Source organism: Ailuropoda melanoleuca, chromosome 11 (assembly GCF_002007445.2).
Source record: "Ailuropoda melanoleuca isolate Jingjing chromosome 11, ASM200744v2, whole genome shotgun sequence".
Lineage (NCBI taxonomy): Eukaryota > Metazoa > Chordata > Mammalia > Carnivora > Ursidae > Ailuropoda > Ailuropoda melanoleuca.
The window spans coordinates 12037437-12055274 of NC_048228.1; the positions used below are offsets into that span (position 1 = coordinate 12037437).

Genomic DNA, 17838 nt, shown 5'->3' on the forward strand with positions numbered 1-17838 from the left:
CCTGAGATCAGGACGTGAGCTGAAACCAAGAGCTGGAGGCTCAACCGAGCCACCCAGGTGCCCCTAAGTAATATTTTTAGATTGAGTAAATATTTTTGGAATTCCATATAATTTATATATGGGCATTTTAGCTCTCTCTCCATTAAAAAAAAAAGTTACTCTACAATTATAATGTGCATCCTTAACTTTTTGATCTATTTAGAGTTAATATTGTACTATTTCATGTAACGTAAGACCTTCCAACCTTATAGGTCAACCTGTTCTCAGCCCTTAAGCTAGTTCTCATATGAATTACATTTGTCTAAGTTGTACGTTACACAATACAGTATTATAATTTTACTTTAAACAGTCACATATACACTTTAATGAAATTAGGAAGAAAAATGTTTTTTAATTCACCATAGCTAGTGCTTTCCATTCCCTTCCCAAGAGCCAAGCTTCTTTAGCTTAAATAACTTCTAGCATTTCATACAGTACAGGTCATGAATTCTTGTATTTCCCGTTATCTGAAAATGCCTTCATCTTCATCATTCTGCTGAATACAGAATTCTGGTTGAATGTTTTTTAGTCATTTAGAGATGTCATTTCATTGTCTTTTGGCACCTACAATTTCTGATGAGTAGTGAACAATCATTTGCATCGTTTCCTGGGATGTAACATGTTTTCCCCTTTCTGCTTTCAAGACTTTCTCTTTGCTTTTTTGATCTTCAGGAATTTGACTACGATACTCCCGGGTGTAGTTTTCTTTGTATTTACCGTGCTTGGGGTTCACCATACTTCTTGACTATGTCAATTACGTCTTTCACCAGCTTGAGGGCATTCTTGGCCATTAGTTCTTCAAATATTTTTTGCCTGTTCTCTCCCCCCACTCCTTCTGGGACTCCAATAACATATATTAGACCTTTGGTATCGTTCCATAGATCGGTGAGGTTCTTTTTAAAAAAATCCTTTTGTTCTTAAGAACAGATAATTTCTACTAACATATTTCCAGGTTCACAGTCTTCCTACTGTCACTTTCAATCTGCTATGAGGCCTATCCAGTGAACTCTTTTTCAGATATTTCTATTTTTCAGTTCCAGATTTTCCATGTGGTTATTTTTTAAGTTTCTATTTCCCTGCTGAGACCTCCTGTCACATGAACATCTTTCCCTTTCTCTGTGAACATGGGTTAACTACTTAAAATCCACATGTGCTAATCCCGACAACTGAATTACTTCAAGGCTGGGTGGCCTCCACTGCTTGTCTTTCCACTTGAGTTTGGGTCATGTCTCACTGTTCTTGGTATGATTAGTGATACTGGACTGTACGCTGGACCTCGTAACATGATGTAGAAACTCTGGATTTTACTGTTTCTCTGAAGAGTACTGAGTTTTTAAATATTTTCTAATTTAAGTAGGCTCCATGCCCAACATGGGGCTTGAAGTCACAACCCTGAGATCAAGAGTTGAGTGCCCTACCAACTGAGCCAGCCAGGTGCCCCTGATTTTTTTTTAAAAAGACTTTATTTATTTACTTACAGCGGGCACCCATGAACAGGGGGAGGGTCAGAGGGAGAGAGAGAATCTCAAGCAGACACCGCGCAGAGTGTGCAGCCCGACGCTGGGCTCGATCCCACAACCCCGAGATCATGGCCAGAACTGAAATCAAGAGTCAGCTGCTTAGCCAACCCAGGGGCTCTTGATTTTTTTTTTTTAAGCAACAACTGATATGGGCTGAACTCCCAACCTGGGCAGAGTTCATAAATAGAATTTGGGCCCCCTGCCCATGTTTTTTTCCAGGATTCCCACCCCCCCTCTTTCACTTTCTGGTTGCTGTGGTAGCCAAACACCATTATCTTCTGGTTGTTCACACTTGTGAGTCTGGTTTCATCGAGTTCTTGCCCTTGTACCTCCACATCACCTGGGGCCTGCCCTCAGGAACAACTGGTTCATTTACCCAGCATTCTGTTCTTCCAAGTGCCAGCTGCCTCCCAGTGCCTGTCCGTGATGGTTACTCTCCTGTGCCTGCAGACTGTTACTTCTGCGGCTTCGTCCAGAGTTTACAGCTGCTATTTGGAGAGAGGACTAGTCTGATGAAAGCTACTCTGCTCTGAATGGAAGTGAATGTAATTCCTCTTTAACTTTTTTAATCATTAAAAAATACTTATGAGTTTAATGCTTCTAGTTTTAGTCTCATTCTACAAGTTTTGATTTGCAATGCTGTTATTTTCCAAGTAGCTAACAATATTTTACATTATTCCTTAATAAAGTAGTTACTTAAGAGTGCTTTTTACTCTTTAAGTAGTTAAGAGTTTTTTGTTTTTAATATGAATTTTTAGTTTTACTGTATTATGGTCAGAAAATGTGGCCTGGGGGCGCCTGGGTGGCTCAGTCAGTTAAGCGCCTGCCTTTGGCTCAGGTCATGATCCTGGGACCCAGCCCCAATTTGGGTTCCCTGCTTAGCAGGGAGAATGCTTCTCCCTCTCCTCTCCTTGTTTTTGCTCTGTCAAATAAATAAAAATCTTAAAAAAAAAAAAAGAAAAAAGAAAATGTGGTCTGTACAATTTCCTTTTCTTTGAATTTTACTACTGATTTTTGGTTGCTGAGTATCTGGTAACCGTCTACTTGATAAGAAGCTTGTATAGCAACTAACTATACTGCTTAATAGAACTTATGTGTCGATACAAAGTCAAAGAAAACATTGAGAATAGTTTTCAATCCTTTTTTTCTGCACCACGGAGGCTTTTGTTCAAAAGAAATAAAATACTTATTCACTGACAAATAAAACAGTTTGGTTCTGCTGAGCCCAGCTCACTAGATTCTTCCCTCCGTTTGGCTGCCTGTGGAGATCCTTCCGGGGTGGAAGCCGAAGAAAGAGGAGTGGCTTAGAGAGAGATCAAAGACTCAAGCGGCTGTTGCTGCCTTTGAAGGTGGGGACTATGGGCCCCAGAGCACAGAGGCCTCTCAAAGCTGGGAGTGGCCCTCAGCTGACGGCCAACGAGAAAATAGGGACCTCGGTTTTGCAACCATAAGGAACTGAATTCTGCCAACAGCCCGAAGGAACAGAAAATGGATTTCCCCTTAGTCTCCAGAAAGGAACGCAGCCCGCTGACACCTCGATTTCAGTCTGATGAAACCTTTACCAGACTTCTAACCTGCAGAACTGGGAGATGATAAATCGATGTTGTTTCAAGCCACTAAGTTTGTGGCACTTTGGTATGACAGAAATAGAAAAAATAATAGATGTATGAATCTTTGTTAATATTTTAACTACACCCCTTTCTTGTCCTATCACCATTCTAGCCAAATTTATGGTGTCTATCCAGCTCTACCAGTACTCCTAGAAACCTGGCACCCTCTGATTTGGGGAAAGGAAAGGAATTTTTCAAAAGTTATTCTTCTTGGTATTACTTCTCCTTCTTCTTTTCTTAACTAGGCTCCACATCCAGAGTGGAGCCCAACATGGGGCTGAACTCAAAACCCTGAGATCAAGAACTAAACCGAAACCAAGAGTCAGATGCTTAACCGACTGAGCCACCCAGGTGCCCCCTGTACATACCTCATTCTTTTCTGAAAAACATGATGAATTCCAGAGCCACTGAATGATCTGCTTTTAAACCTTCCAAGAACGTGAAAAGCATGTCCCTGAATCGCATCAAGAGTTCACTTTCACTTACCAAATACCTAGCTCTCAAAGAGATACTCACTTATTCAAATCAATTTCATAAGTCTGCATATGAGGTTTATCTCCAGTCTTGTCTGGGTCCCATCGGTAGATGGCAAATTTCTTGATTCGGGGAGCTGTGGCGGCAGCTGTCTGCACTCCCCGGCAGGCCTGAAATTGAGAAAAATTCACAAGAAGGAAAAAAAAATATTAAAAATGCAAGATAAATCCTTCTGTTTAGCTGGCACTATAAACTACAACAGTGAATACAAACCCACACATAACTGACACAGTCTTTTTTTTCAATTTATTTTAGTGTGAAGAGCACCTGCACACAGGGAGTGGGGAGGGGCAGAAGGAGAGAGAATCTTAAGCAGACTCCCCACTGAGCACAAAGCCCAAGGCGAGGCTCGATCCCAGGACCAGAGGCTGAGCCAAAATCAAGTTGGACGCCTAACCAGCTGAGCCACGGAAGTGCCTCCTGACACAGTCTTCCTGAGAACGGCAGTCACAAAATACGCGACAAATACTAAGCACCTGACGCCTACCAGACACGGAGCTGGCGGCGGGCGAAACACCACGCAACGAGACAGTCTTTGTCCTCACAGAATCAACTTTGTATGAGCAAGAGAGAAATTTTATTTATTTTTAAAAATATTTTTATGTATTTGACAGAGAATGAGCACGAGCACGCACACACAAGCAGGGGGAGCGGCAGAGGGAGAGGGAGAAACAGGCTCCCTGCTGAGCAAGGAGCCTAACTCGGGGCTCGATCCCAGGACCCTGAGATCAGGACCTGAGCCGAAGGCAGACGCTCAACTGACTGAGCCACCCAGGTGCCCCAGCAAGAGAGAAATTAAATATTCATAATAAAGTATAAAGAGGGAAGAATGCAGCAGAGACTTCCACTGGTACAAGAGATCCGGGAAGGCCCCGTAAATGATATTCAAGCTGTGGCTCGATGAGTAGGGATGAGGGGAAGGAGTAGGGGGTATAAACGGAGGGAACAACACGTGCAGAGGCCCAGATGGGGGACAGCACAGCGCATCTGGGAGAACCGAGAGAAGTCCAGTACGAGTGAGAGAGGCTTGAGTAAGTACGGAAGTGGCAGATGTGAGCAAGTCAAGATTTTGATTTTATCGTAAGAGCAATGGGAGGCTAGCACAAATTATCAGGTGGGAGACATAATCATCTTTATGTTTGAGAAGACTACCACTGGCTTGAAAGAAGAACTGTCAGACAACATGTGGAGAAACCGGTAGAAAGCTACTGTAGTTGTCGGAACAAGATGCTGGTGTTTTTAGATCAGGTGTCTTGGTCAGTCTGGGCTGCTGTCACAGGACACCGAAGACTGGGCGGCTTATGTAACACTTGCTTCTCACAGTCCTGGAGGCTGGGAGGTCCAAGATCAAGGTGTCAGGCAGACTTGGTGTCTGGTGAGGACACCTTTCCCGGTTTACAGCAGCAGATGGCTGCTTTCTTGCTGTGTCCTCATATGGCAGGGAGCGATCTCATATCTTTGCCTCTTTCTGTAAGGAGGCCAATCCCACCCTATGGGCCCCACCCTCATGACCTCATCTAACCCTGATTTCCTCTCACAGGCTCCACCTTCAAGTACCGTCACAGTGGGGGCTGGGGTTTCCATGTCTGAATTCTGGGGGAACACAAACATTCAATTCACAGCACTATAGCAGCAAAGAAAAGAACACATTTAGGGAACTAACAAATAGCTGCGTCCTGTTCTCTAGGATGATTCTATTCCGTCTCCTGGACATTATTCCCTCTCTGCCAGCAGCTCTCCCACCATGAGCCCAGAAACCCCAGAGTGCCACAGCAGGGGCTACAACGAGAGGGTAGGGTGAAGAGGCCTGGTCTCTGATTCCTTCTCTCCTTTACCAGAACAGCTTCCCCCTAAGAACATATTTGCAAAAAGGGTGCTATTGCCCAAAAGTTTTGTATTTAAATTCATACGCATTTTTAAAGCCACCATTTATGATGAGCTGAGAGGAGCCATGAATGGAACCCAAGTCTGCCTGACTCCAGAACCCATGTTCCTAAACACCGTACTATCCTATTTATTTGTGAATATTTGCAGTCTCTTCTCGGTTCTTCTTTTTATGTCTTAAATTCCTTGAGGGCATGTGTATCAGCGTTCTCCTGAGAAACAGAATCAACAGTGTTGTATATTTATCCATACATATACATGTTACATATGAAAAAATACATACGTACATACACATATTTATAAAAAGAGATTTCTTATAAGGAATTGGCTCATGATTATGGAGTATAGCAAGTGCCAAGAGCTGCAGTTGGCAAGCTGGAGACCAGGAGAGCCAGTGATATAAAACCAGTCCAAGCCTCAAGGCCCATGAACCAGGAGAGCCGATGATGTGGTCCTAGTTCAAAGGCCAGCAGGCTTAAGACCCAAGAAGAGCTGATGTTCAGTTTGAAAGGAGTCCGGCAGGAGGAATTCCTCATTTGGAGGAAGAGGGGCCTTTTGTTCCACTTACGCCCTCCACTCAACGGATGAGGCCCACCCGCATTAAGAAGGCCAATCTACATTACTTGGTCTACTGATTGACCAATTTTTAAAGTTTTTATTTATTTATTTTAGAGAGAGAGAGCACGCAAGTGAGAGAGCAGAAGCAAAAGGAGCAGCAGAGGGAGAAGGAGAAGCGGGCTCCCTGCTAAGCAGGGAACCTGATGTGGGGCTCAATCCCACGACCCTGGGATCATGACCTGAGCTAAAGGCAGTAGCTTAACTGAATGATCCACCCAGGCGCCCTGGTCTATTGATTTAAACGTTAAACTCATCCAAAAACACCCTCAGAGAAATACCCAGAATGTTGGGCCAACTACCTGGGCACCCTGTGGTCCAGCTGACACATAAAATTAACTATTCACAGCATGGAACAAGTAACATTTTACATCTCCCAATGTACCTGGTCCAGGACTTTGCATACAGCAGTTCAATTTATGGTTAGGAAAAACTGAAGAAAAATGCAAACAATTATACTGGAATTTAAAATAAAGGGACGCCTGGGTGGCTCAGCCGATAAGTGTCTGCCTTTGGCTCAGGTCATGATCCCAGGGTCTTGGGATTGAGCCCCGCATCAGGCTCCCTGCTCGACGGGAAGCCTGCTTCTCTCTCTCGCACTCCCCCTGCTGTTGTTCCCTCTCTCGCTGTATCTCTCTCTGTCCAATAAATAAATAAAATCTTAAAAAAAAAAAAAAGGAAAAAAGAAAAAAGCAAAACTTGAGCATTAGACTAATACAAACATGCTGTCCCCATCCCACAGCCCCTGAAGCTCTTCCATCCAGGTGGAGGCCACACCAAGTCCCCGGGGCCCCACCCGAGGGGCAGAGTGGGGGTCTTGTCAGTTCAAACAGCAACTAGCAGCTGAGCCCCCAGTTTGTATGCAGACACGTGCAGACTATCTTCCAGGCCAGCTAGCTCTCTTACAAACCGGTAAAGAAAGATGAAACTGGGAAGGTTAATTGTATACAAGACATGTGATGGTCTTATTTGCTGGCAAGAAGTGTCCTGAATTGAGGCTGAAAATATAAACATCAGCTTTCAGTATAAGAAAAGGTCATACAGAGAGGAGATGAGAATGAAGGTGAAGAGAGAAGTGGTATTTTCCTTTATCACCAACCTGGCTAGGATCAGCAATAAAAGGAAAGTTACTTCTACAAATGAACATCTTCCATTAGGGACTCCACTTTTTTTTTTTTTTTTTAAGAATTAAAGGCAGGATTCTGTTCTATTCCATTCTATTTTATTTATTTTTAAGCTCTACGTGGGGCTTGAACTCATAACCTGGAGATCAAGAGTCGTTCCCTCTAGAAACTGAGTCAGCCAGGCACCCCTAGGAACTCCATTTTGCAGAACAGCAGGAACATTTGGTTAACGCCACCTTGTGGCATTTAAGACAAAGTGGAGGAGGTGAAAAGATCACGGAAGATAACTTGCTCCAGCAGCCTTCTGCTTGTTTACTGCCCCCACCTTGTTTTGGTTAGATTTAATGAGGTATAATTTGTTACAATAAAATTCACCAATTTTAAGTGTATAGTTTGATGAAGTTTTAACAAAGTGGTATAACTCCTACCACAATAATGACAGAACATTTCCATGTGGAAAGTTCTCTAGTGTTCCTTTACAATCAGTGCCCTCTTCCTACCCCTTGTAATTAACTGATGTGCTTTGTATCACCACAGAGTTGCCTTTTACAGAATTTCATATAAATGCAATTGGACAGTGAATCTTGGCTCTAGCTTCTTCCACTCGACATAATGCTTCTGGGATTCATTCACAGTGTTGTATATATCCAGTTTGTTGCTTTTTAAAAATATCAAACGTTTCATTTTGAGATACAGAAACAAATGCATTTGTAAGAAATAATAATGAGATCTCTCATATCCTTTACTCAATTTCCCCGTGAAAACACTGTCCAAAACTACAGCACAATCTCACAACCAGCACATCAACGCCAATACTGGTCAGAGACAGAGCATTCCCATCCCCACAAAGACCCCCAGTATTGCTCTATCCAAGCCACACCCACACCCCTCATGCCTTCCTTCATTACTAGCCATCACCAATCCCTCTCCATTCTTGGAATTTTGTCATTTCAAGAATGTTATATTTAAATGGGACCCTCTAGTATGTAATCCTTTGGCATTGGCTTTTCTTTATTCAGTTCTCTGGAGATTCATGCAAGTAGTGTTTCTTTTTACTACTGAGTTGTGTTTCGTGGTATCATGTTTCATGGTATGATGGACTCTAGTTTGTGCAGCCATTCTCCCACTGATGGACATCTGGGCTGTTTCTAGTTTTTGGCTACAATGAATGAAGTTACAATGACTATCTGTGAACATGTTTCCATTCTCAGGGATAAATGCCCAGGAAGGTAGCTGCTGGGTTCTGTGACAGTTGCATGGGTGGCTGCCTTGCTTGTGGTTGGTGGTAGGAGAGAGGGACAAAATGCCTTTAAAATGTAGCTCCTTCAATTTTTTGGGGGGCCAAAACATTAGTAAAGCTTGGACTTTCAAAAGAACCTGGGAGTCTGGAGTTGCCAACTCTAGTTCCACGGTCGTGAAGCTCCTTGAACAGTTCTGTCAGACAGCAACAGGAAGCTCACTCTCACTCCTACAAAGGCTCATCGAAGGTGACGGTCACTACCTGCCACAGGTGCTCACCTTAACACCTCTTTCTAATATCTATCGCTGCTTCATAGCCACTCTTCAAAAACAGAAAGGTCTAGACTTGCCCATGCAGATCTTCCCAAACATGATTAGGTTTTTTTACAGATCATTTAAATTATTTTTTTAATAAAGATTATTTATTTATTTATTTGACAGAGAGAGAGAGAGAGACAGCCAGCGAGAGAGGGAACACAAGCAGGGGGAGTGGGAGAGGAAGAAGCACGCTCCTAGTGGAGGAGCCTGATGTGGGGCTCGATCCCAAAACGCCGGGATCACACCTTGCCGAAGGCAGACGCTTAACGACTGAGCCACCCAGGCGCCCCAGATCATTTAAATTCTTATCCTACGAATGATGTGAGACAAAAACAATGTAAGGGCGCATCACAGCAGAGTACTATAAGGCAATGAGCCCCACCATGTTTTCGGGTACCCCGAAGTGTTACTAATTTTTTTTAAACAACTAATTTAAATTCATTGTGTATATTTTATACAACCCTTGGTGGGATAATGGGGGAAAGCTAACAGGAAGGAGGAGAGAAGACATGGAAATCAAAATTACCAGAGAGGCTCTGGTTCAAAAGTGAAGGAGTGGCTCACTTGAGGGGTGCACTAAGAGTTAATCCAGAGGAATATGGCAGCTGTGATGAGAACAAATAAATTCGTGCAAAAGAGAAATCTAAAAATGTGCTGCACAGGTGTCCTAGGAGAAATTAAAAAAGCTTCCATTCACTGAGCCCTTATCATGTGTGGAATGTTGTACTAAATTGAAGCTACGCCATCTCCACAACAGGAAGTTTTATTACACTCAGTTAAAAAATGAAAGTAAAAAATCATACAACAAAAGAACCAGCATTCAAACACAGGTCATCTGACTCCAAAATTCGAGCCCTGACCCATTCTGTCTGAGGTAAAAATGCATATCCAAAATAGAACAGCACCAAAAATTCCTTTTCACAAACACATCTAAGAACACTCAACTCATACATTTAACAAGATCTTAGGTAGTAGCTGGCCCAGACCTATTCGTTTGTTTATTTACTCAATAAATAATTACAGAGCGGCTTCTATGTTCAGGGACTGTTCTAGGCCCTGGGGATCAAGGGCAAAATAAACGTACATTCTGATCCTCATGGAGCTTACAGTGGCTGGAGGCACATGTCATCGATAGTATGTGGGCCCCGGGGATAAGTGCAATGGGGGGGGCGCTGGGAACAATAAAAACGAGGAGGTGGGGGTCCTGGCTATAATTCTACAATTTTAAATGGGGGCCAGGGAGGACTTCACTGTAAAGGTGACAGCTGAGCAAGACCTGAAGGAGGTGAGCGAGCAAGCCATGCCTGTACCTACGCGAAGAGCGAACTGGGCAGAGGGGACACTGAGCACAGATCTTGGGAGTGGACACGCGTTTAAGGAGCAACTAGGCAGTCAATGTAGTTGAGTCTGGAGTGAGTGAGAGGGACAGGAATGGGGAAGGAAATTAAGAAGTTACCAGGAGAGCCAGAGCATGTAGGACCTTGAAAGGTAAGGTTTGGTTTTGTTTCTCTATGCCCCATGTGGGGCTTCAACTCAGGACCCTGAGATCAAGAGCTGCACGCTCGACTGACTGAGCAGCCAGGTGCCCCTAGCAAAATTTTTTAAATGTCCTTGATAGAGGTTGTATATTTGAGATTCAAACTTCAGAGAATATTGTTTTAAAGGTATCTATTTATTTATTTTAGAGAAAGAGAGCGAGAATGTGCAGAGAGGGACAGAGGGGAAAAAACCTCAAGCAGACGCCATGCCGAGCACAGAGCCCCACGTGAGGCTCCATCTCACAACCCCAAGATCATGCCCTGGGCTGAAACCAAGAGTCCAATGCTCAACCAACTGATCCACGCAGGTGCTCCTCCCTTTTCTAATTAAGTAAGCTCTAGGTCCAAAGTGGGTCTTGAACTCATGACCCTGAGATCAAGAGTAGCATGCTCTATGGACTGAGCCAGCCGGGTGCCACGGCCTTGTAAGGGTTTTTGCTTTTATCCCGACTAAGATGAGAAACTACTGAAGGTTGCAAGCAGAGGAGTGACAAAGTCAGACTTAAGTTTTGAAAGGATCCTTTTGGCTTCTGTTTTGAGAATCAATTGAAGATGAAAGCAAGAAAATCAGGTAAGAATTAACAGCAATCAGTGATCAGCTAAGAGATGATGATGTCCTGAACCAGGCTGGCAGCCGTGGATGGTAGGAAGGGGTAAGTTTTTGAATACATTTTAAGAACGGACAGGAGTTCCTCAGAGACTGGATGTGTGAGTGGGGAAAAGAGCAAGGATGACTCCAGTTTTTGGCCCAAGCCACATGGTATAAAGATGAGTAGGGAAACGGGGTGGTAGCTGGATATGGCGTTTTACAATGGGAGAGATTAGAGCATGCCTGCGTGCTGCTGATCTCATGGAGAAGGAAACATGCCATCGGAGGGGAGAGCAGACTTAACTGGAGAACCACCTTTGAATAAGTGATGGGATACAGAGCACGAATGAAGGGTTAGCCATAGGAGTCCTGCTCATTCTCCCACAGTGACAGGAAGAAAAGGAGAACGTAGGGGCAGAAGCAGGGAGGTGGGCAGTAATTTTCCCCTTGCGGCCTCTCCAGCAATTTATACTATAAGCTCCGATGGAAGAGGATCCTTCAAAGGCATTTCTAGCTCAATCCATAAAACTAATGAGTATTCAAGGCTGAGCATGCCTGTCTAGAAAATCTTGGATAAGATTAACTTCAGAGTTTATAATTAATTTAAGGAAGAAAGCAAGACAATTAACAACTGGACTGAACCAAAGTGAGGAGGATGGGAAGGGTGAATTCTGGCTCATGCTGAAGGCTGCTTGTTATTTCCTTAGGAACGCTTCCTTAAGGAGCAGGCTTGGAGCTCGACAGGGCAGGCACAGATTTGGAGGTAGGAGAGAAAGACCTGGAAATGGAGAGAAGGCAGGCAAAGAAGGCTTGTTTCTCAAATGTGTGAGTAAATCCAAGCTCACTTGGTTCAAATCCAAGCTCTACCACTTAGTAGCTGTGTGTTCTTTGGCAAATTACTTAAACTCTCTCATTCTATCTCCTCTTTTGTATGGGGGTAGGGAATATTAATATCTACCTCATAAGATTAAACTGGAGAGTCAAGCTGCTAGCACAGCCCAGAAAGTAATTTCTGCTTTTCAACACTGGCCACATCATCAGTTTCTATTAGTCTGATAAGCAGACAGGTATCCTAAGACCTGCCAGTGCTAAGAGCAACGAGATACACAAACGAGAGAAGGCGGTACCTGCCTTAACGTTGTTCACAGTCTAGATGAAGAAGTAAGGCAACACAACCAGTTAATACATTTCAGCCACGTAGAGGCAAGAACTATGGTTCACTGGTGCAGACTAATGCATAAAAGGAATTCAGAAGAGAAATCCTACTATAGCTTGGAGTCCTAGGAACCTGAATAATACACCAGGTCGTTATTGGATTCTTTTTTTTTTTAGATTTATTTATTTATTTGACAGAGAGAGAGCACACAAGCAGGGTGAGCTGCAGGCAGGAGAGGAAGAAGCAGATGCCCCGCTGAGCAGGAAGCCCGATGAGGGGCTCAATCCCAGGGCCCTGGGATCTTGACCTGACCCAAAGGCAGATGCTTATTAACCACTGAGCCACCCAGGTGCCCCTCATTACTGAATTCTCTTGAGGTGGTTTTTACTGGAATGAATGCACTTTTCTAAGAGGTGGAGAGTAGGGACTCTTCTATTTCTCTGCCCTCGGGAAACCCTGCAACGGGCCTCACCTGGAATTACGAAACTGACCTATGAAACAAGCCTTCTCTTCAACTCATTCACGGAAGAGGGACCTGAGCTCTAGAACTCACTCTCATTGGTGGGGCTCTCACAACTTACCTGCTTGCTCAGCAACTATAAAAGGAACTGGTAAACAAGGTCATTGTTAGTCATCAATTTAATGCTCAGAGGACACCAACATGAGGCTCTGATAGGCAGTCCTCCATCCCTATCTCCCCTTTTCAGAGAGACTATAAAATGACTTGTCCGAATTCATGAACAGCATATTGGAAAAGCTAGTACCAGAAAACAGGCCATACATACTGTGTTATTGGGCCAGAGCAGTATTTAGAATGAGAGAGATTTTCACGTAAGTGCAAGAAGGGGAGAGGAACTAATAATTCTTGGTTCACCCGTGCCCAGATCTGTGCGAGGAGTTTTTCTCATATTACGTTCAAAAAACTGGATTTAGGTCCTGGATCTACCAGTTCTTGACCATGATAATTTTGAACAAGTAAAATTTTCTTTTGGGGGCCTCAGTTTTCAAACTTCTAAAAAGGAGGTAAGAACTGATATTCACCCACCTGGCAGGGGTTGCTGAAGAGCCCAGAGAGGAAACAGACCTGAAAGGGATTTCTAAGTTCTTAGTCCCTTATGTGTGCAACGGCAATTTCTCTTCTCCTTACAAATATTCCCATTTAGAATGCAGATCAGAAGTGTGTGGTTTCCTAGGGGCGCCTGGTGGCACAGCGGTTGGGCGTTTGCCTTTGGCTCAGGGAGTGATCCTGGCATTATGGGATCGAGCCCCACATCAACCTCCTCTGCTGTGAGCCTGCTTCTTCCTCTCCCACTCCCCCTGCTTGTGTTCCCTCTCTCGCTGGCTGTCTNTTGCCTTTGGCTCAGGGAGTGATCCTGGCATTATGGGATCGAGCCCCACATCAACCTCCTCTGCTGTGAGCCTGCTTCTTCCTCTCCCACTCCCCCTGCTTGTGTTCCCTCTCTCGCTGGCTGTCTCTATCTCTGTCGAATAAATAAATAAAATCTTAAAAAAAAAAAAAAAGAAGTGTGTGGTTTCCTGACAATACAAAGGGGGTGTGGGGAAACGTATCACCGCACAGTGAGTATTATAAACAAATACCTAAGAGCAGCGCCAAGCTCTGTACCTATGAGATCCATGCCAAAACTCCGCGCTCCGTATTGTTGTATGCCCTTTACAGAGAGGGACACAGAGGATGATGACACTGCTGTAAGGCACCCAGTCTCTCCCGCAGACCCCCACTAGGAGAAGGGCCCAGATCCTTCAGGAGACAGAGTGATCTGCCTCCATTTCTCCCTTCCCCTGCCCTTTCCTTCCCAATCCCGGTCCAGTCCCTTTACTGAGCCCTCAACCTTGCACCCTGAAGGAGAGATCTCGCTTCGCAGTTCCCATCCCTCCCAGTCCTGCAGGTCTCTCTCTTCCACAGAGCTTAGTTTGAAGACAGAAAAAGGGCTTGGAACCCAAAGGTCTGGATTCGAATTCTGCTTCCAACAGTGTTACTCACTTGCCATGTGAACTTGGGCAACCTAAGATCCCTCTGAGCTTTTTCCCTTATTTTTAAAAAAATCGTCTCCGCCCTGATCACCTCCCAGGCTGCGGCGAGGCACCGAGGGAGAACGGACAGGGATGCTCCAGGCCCAGACCCGAGCACGACGCAGCGGGAGCGGGTCCTCCTCTTCCCTAAGGCCTTGCGCTATGCTCCCTCGGCCTCCTCCACGGTCCCCTCAGCAACAGGCCGCCTCCATCACTCTCCTGCCTGCCCTCTCCCTCCGGCCCCGCACCTCACCTGCAGGCAGGCTCCGCCAACGGCTGCAGCCGGGAACCAGCGCTTCAAGGAGACTCCGGCCACCGCCGCCATCTTGGCTTCTGACGTCGCGCCCCACCCCTTAACCCCGAGGTCGCCCTCCACCGTCGTCCCGCCGAGCACCGCGCCGCCCAGCCGGCGTCCACCCAGGACCCGCTAGTTGCGCCGGAGCCGCCGAGTGGGAGGCGGTTCCGATTCCCCGAGTAGGCGGAGGGAAGGCGGAGCGGGCAAACGCGAGCACNCCGCGCCGCCCAGCCGGCGTCCACCCAGGACCCGCTAGTTGCGCCGGAGCCGCCGAGTGGGAGGCGGTTCCGGTTCCCCGAGTGGGCGGAGGGAAGGCGGAGCGGGCAAACGCGAGCATGCGCAGTTGCGGCATGCGCGGCGCATGCCCAGTTGGCCTCCCGCCTTCCTAAGGTGACCTTCCCAAAAGCGGGCTGAGTCTGAGAAGGAGAGCGTTGGAAGGACAGGGGCTAAGATCATGGGGGTGGGAGGAGCCACCCGAGCAGAATCCAGTCCCTGTTTTAGCCTCCATTCTTCCTGAAAATTTGTCGTTAGTGTCACTCATCTCTTAGTAATGAGCTTAGTGGCTTTAGTTAGACAGTTGTCCGACAGTGTGGTTTGCTCGAGACTGTCCTGGTTTCAGCACGTCAAGTCCTGCATCCCGAGAAACTCCTCAGTCCCAGGCAAACAGGGAGGGTTGGTGAAGGAACTGAGGGGATGTAAAAAATGATGGGTCATCCATCCACCCATCCATCCATCCATCCATCCATCCATCCATCCATCCATCCATCCACCCACCTACCCACCCATCTAGCCAGCCAGCCACCAACCTAACCACCCACCTACCCACCCATCTAGCCAGCCAGCCAGCCAGCCGAAGATACACGAGCAGCACTGTTCTGCACCGGACGCTGGGCAGCTGTAGTGAGTGAGCAAGCCAGGCGCAGTTCCAGCCCTCACCACGTTTACTGTTGGATAGGTGGGCAACCAGGCACCTCAGTGAGTGGGGAGAGGGGAGCCAGCCCTTGGTGGGTTACTTAGCCATATAGCACCAGAAACCATTGCTTGAGCACCTGTGATATGCCGAGCCCTGGGCTCCATCATCTCACCTAAGCCGCCCAGACCTTCTCTTATGCCAGAAGTCTGTGTGTGTCTGTATTCAGTTTAGTCCGCTCAGCTGCTTTGCCTGACCTTTCCGTGGCTCATCTCAGGGCCTGTCTCCCTCTGGGGGCTTGATTACCTCAGTCCTCCAAGTCGCTTGCTCTCTTAGGTCACCTCTGGCAAAGTTTATGTAGGCAGTTGGCTTTGCAGGTACCCGTGTTTGTCAGGAATGACGTTTTCCCTTCTCTGCCTGCTTGTTTATGACATATGAAGAGCACCTTTTTCCAGTCTTTGGTTTCCTCACAGATCATTTAGCTGTGACTGGGGAAATTAAGATGGCCGGACAAATTGGTTTGTTGGGGCTAAGTTTCTGGAGCCCTGGGCTGGAACCTGGCTATACTGCTCTGTGGCCTCATTAAAGGAGGGGTGTAGTGAGGCCACAAGAAACAGCCTGGACCCCTGGATCTAACCTTAAATCTTCTCAAGCCTGTGTGACCTTGAACAAGTCCCTCCCCATCTCTGGCCTGCAGTTTCCTTGCCTGTATCATCAGGGAGTTGGGCCAGCTGATGTACGGTTCTGTGATTCGGGTGGCTGCCTGGGGAGCAGGGGTGTCTTGAGGGTAACTGCTGACAGGACTGAGGTCACCTCAACTTTTCACTGGGGCTGACCCAGCACAGGAATCGGGGTCCTCTGAGTCTACTTCAAGGCCTCTTGGGCCACCCAACCTGGATGAAATCCTGGGAAGATTGTCACTCTCCCTCTAACTCCTCAGGGCTGAATTGTCTTCTGAGATGAAGGAGGAGCACCTTCTCCCTCCAAGGAATACGTTTCTAGAGAATTGGTCCTGTTGGCTTTTTTGTGATTCTTTCATCTCGAAGGCAGATACTATTCCTAAAGAAGCGACTACCCTTTTACTTTGCCCAGGTCACCTTGGAAAAGCAGTCTGAGGCCAGCAAAAGTGAGACCTTGATTTATGGAGGAGCTCTTGGTGCCAAGGGGCCTACGCACCCTGCAGTCACATCATTCCTGGGCTTCATGGGGATTTGGGGAGCTCAGAGTTATGGAGGAATAAATTCCTGGACGGCTGCACCTCCGCCCTGAGCTTTGGGATTCCAGAAAGGCACAGCTGCAGGGCTTAGAAGTTTTCATGGTCTGGTCCTGACAGATCTTCCCAAGGTGTCCCCGTGGTGAGACCCGACGTTTTTTTGTTTGTCTGTTTCCATTTTTCTAGCGAGTGAAGTATTGCTTTTCTTTTTTTTTTTTTTTTAAAGATTTTATTTATTTATTTGACAGAGAGAGACAGCCAGCGAGAGAGGGAACACAAGCAGGGGGAGTGGGAGAGGAAGAAGCAGGCTCCCAGCGGAGGAGCCCGATGTGGGGCTCGATCCCACAACGCCGGGATCATGCCCTGAGGCGAAGGCAGATGCTTAACAACTGAGCCACCCAGGCGCCCCTGAAGTATTGCTTTCAACAGTCGGCTACGTGCTATAAGTTTATGCTAAGCCTCATCACCTACAAATGTGTTTACATAAATAGTCTTCCCTAGTCCTGGTTACAACCCTTGTTGGTTGGAAGAACTACCCTCATTTTATAGTCTTTGGATAATGGGAAAGCTCAGTGATCTGGGTGGGAATCTTGCATCAGGAGCTCTGCCTTTCCCAAGGGCTGGAAATCCAATCCAGAATTAAAAAATTAAAACCAAAAACCATTGTGGTATATCATCTATCCTTTGTACAATCAACTATATTTCTAGTGTCTTGTGATTTAGGGCAACCTGGCCAGATTCATCCCCAGCTAGAGGGCCAAGGATTTAGGGGAGATTTATCAGATAAGATCTAGGGGAGAAGTGTCAGATAATTCTATTGCCTGGGAGAGTTATTTGTCTCTGAGAAAAACCTGTCTCACCCCAATTAATCTCTGTGGTAGGACTCAGGGGCCTTTCGTCCAAAAGTCAGGATTTCATTTGCCTTTGACCAACGGGCTCTCTCTTCCATTTCTGGCTGACTCCTTCCCTTTGTCCAGCTGTCTCCTGAGCATCTCAGGCTGGGTGTCCCAATGGTCTCTGAAACTCAACCTGTTGCCAACAGTACGTATCACCTGAGGCGTTCACGTCTCCTCTCTTCTCAGGACCACCAAGCCAGAAACCTGGTATGTACCTCGACTCTCCCCCCTGCCATAACCAATCATCCACCAGCCCCCGGCATGGCCTCCAGGTCAGCTGCCACGTTTGGAAATCTCGCTGGTCCAGTGCATCAGGCTCTCTGCAGA

The 17838-nt window shown here is 46.3% G+C and overlaps 1 protein-coding gene across 1 annotated transcript in view; it reads right to left on the reverse strand.

Moving 5' to 3' along the window:
• SDHB (succinate dehydrogenase complex iron sulfur subunit B) overlaps window positions 1-14634 on the reverse strand; it is a 29642-nt gene extending 15008 nt beyond the window's left edge. The window contains exons 1-2 of the mRNA XM_002924016.4: window positions 14451-14634; window positions 3686-3813 (exon numbers count right to left, since the gene is read on the reverse strand). Coding sequence (XP_002924062.2) covers window positions 3686-3813; window positions 14451-14522 — 200 coding nt within the window. The 5' untranslated portion in view covers window positions 14523-14634. The remainder of the gene's footprint in view (window positions 1-3685; window positions 3814-14450) is intronic.
• Between the last annotated feature and the right edge of the window lie 3204 nt (window positions 14635-17838).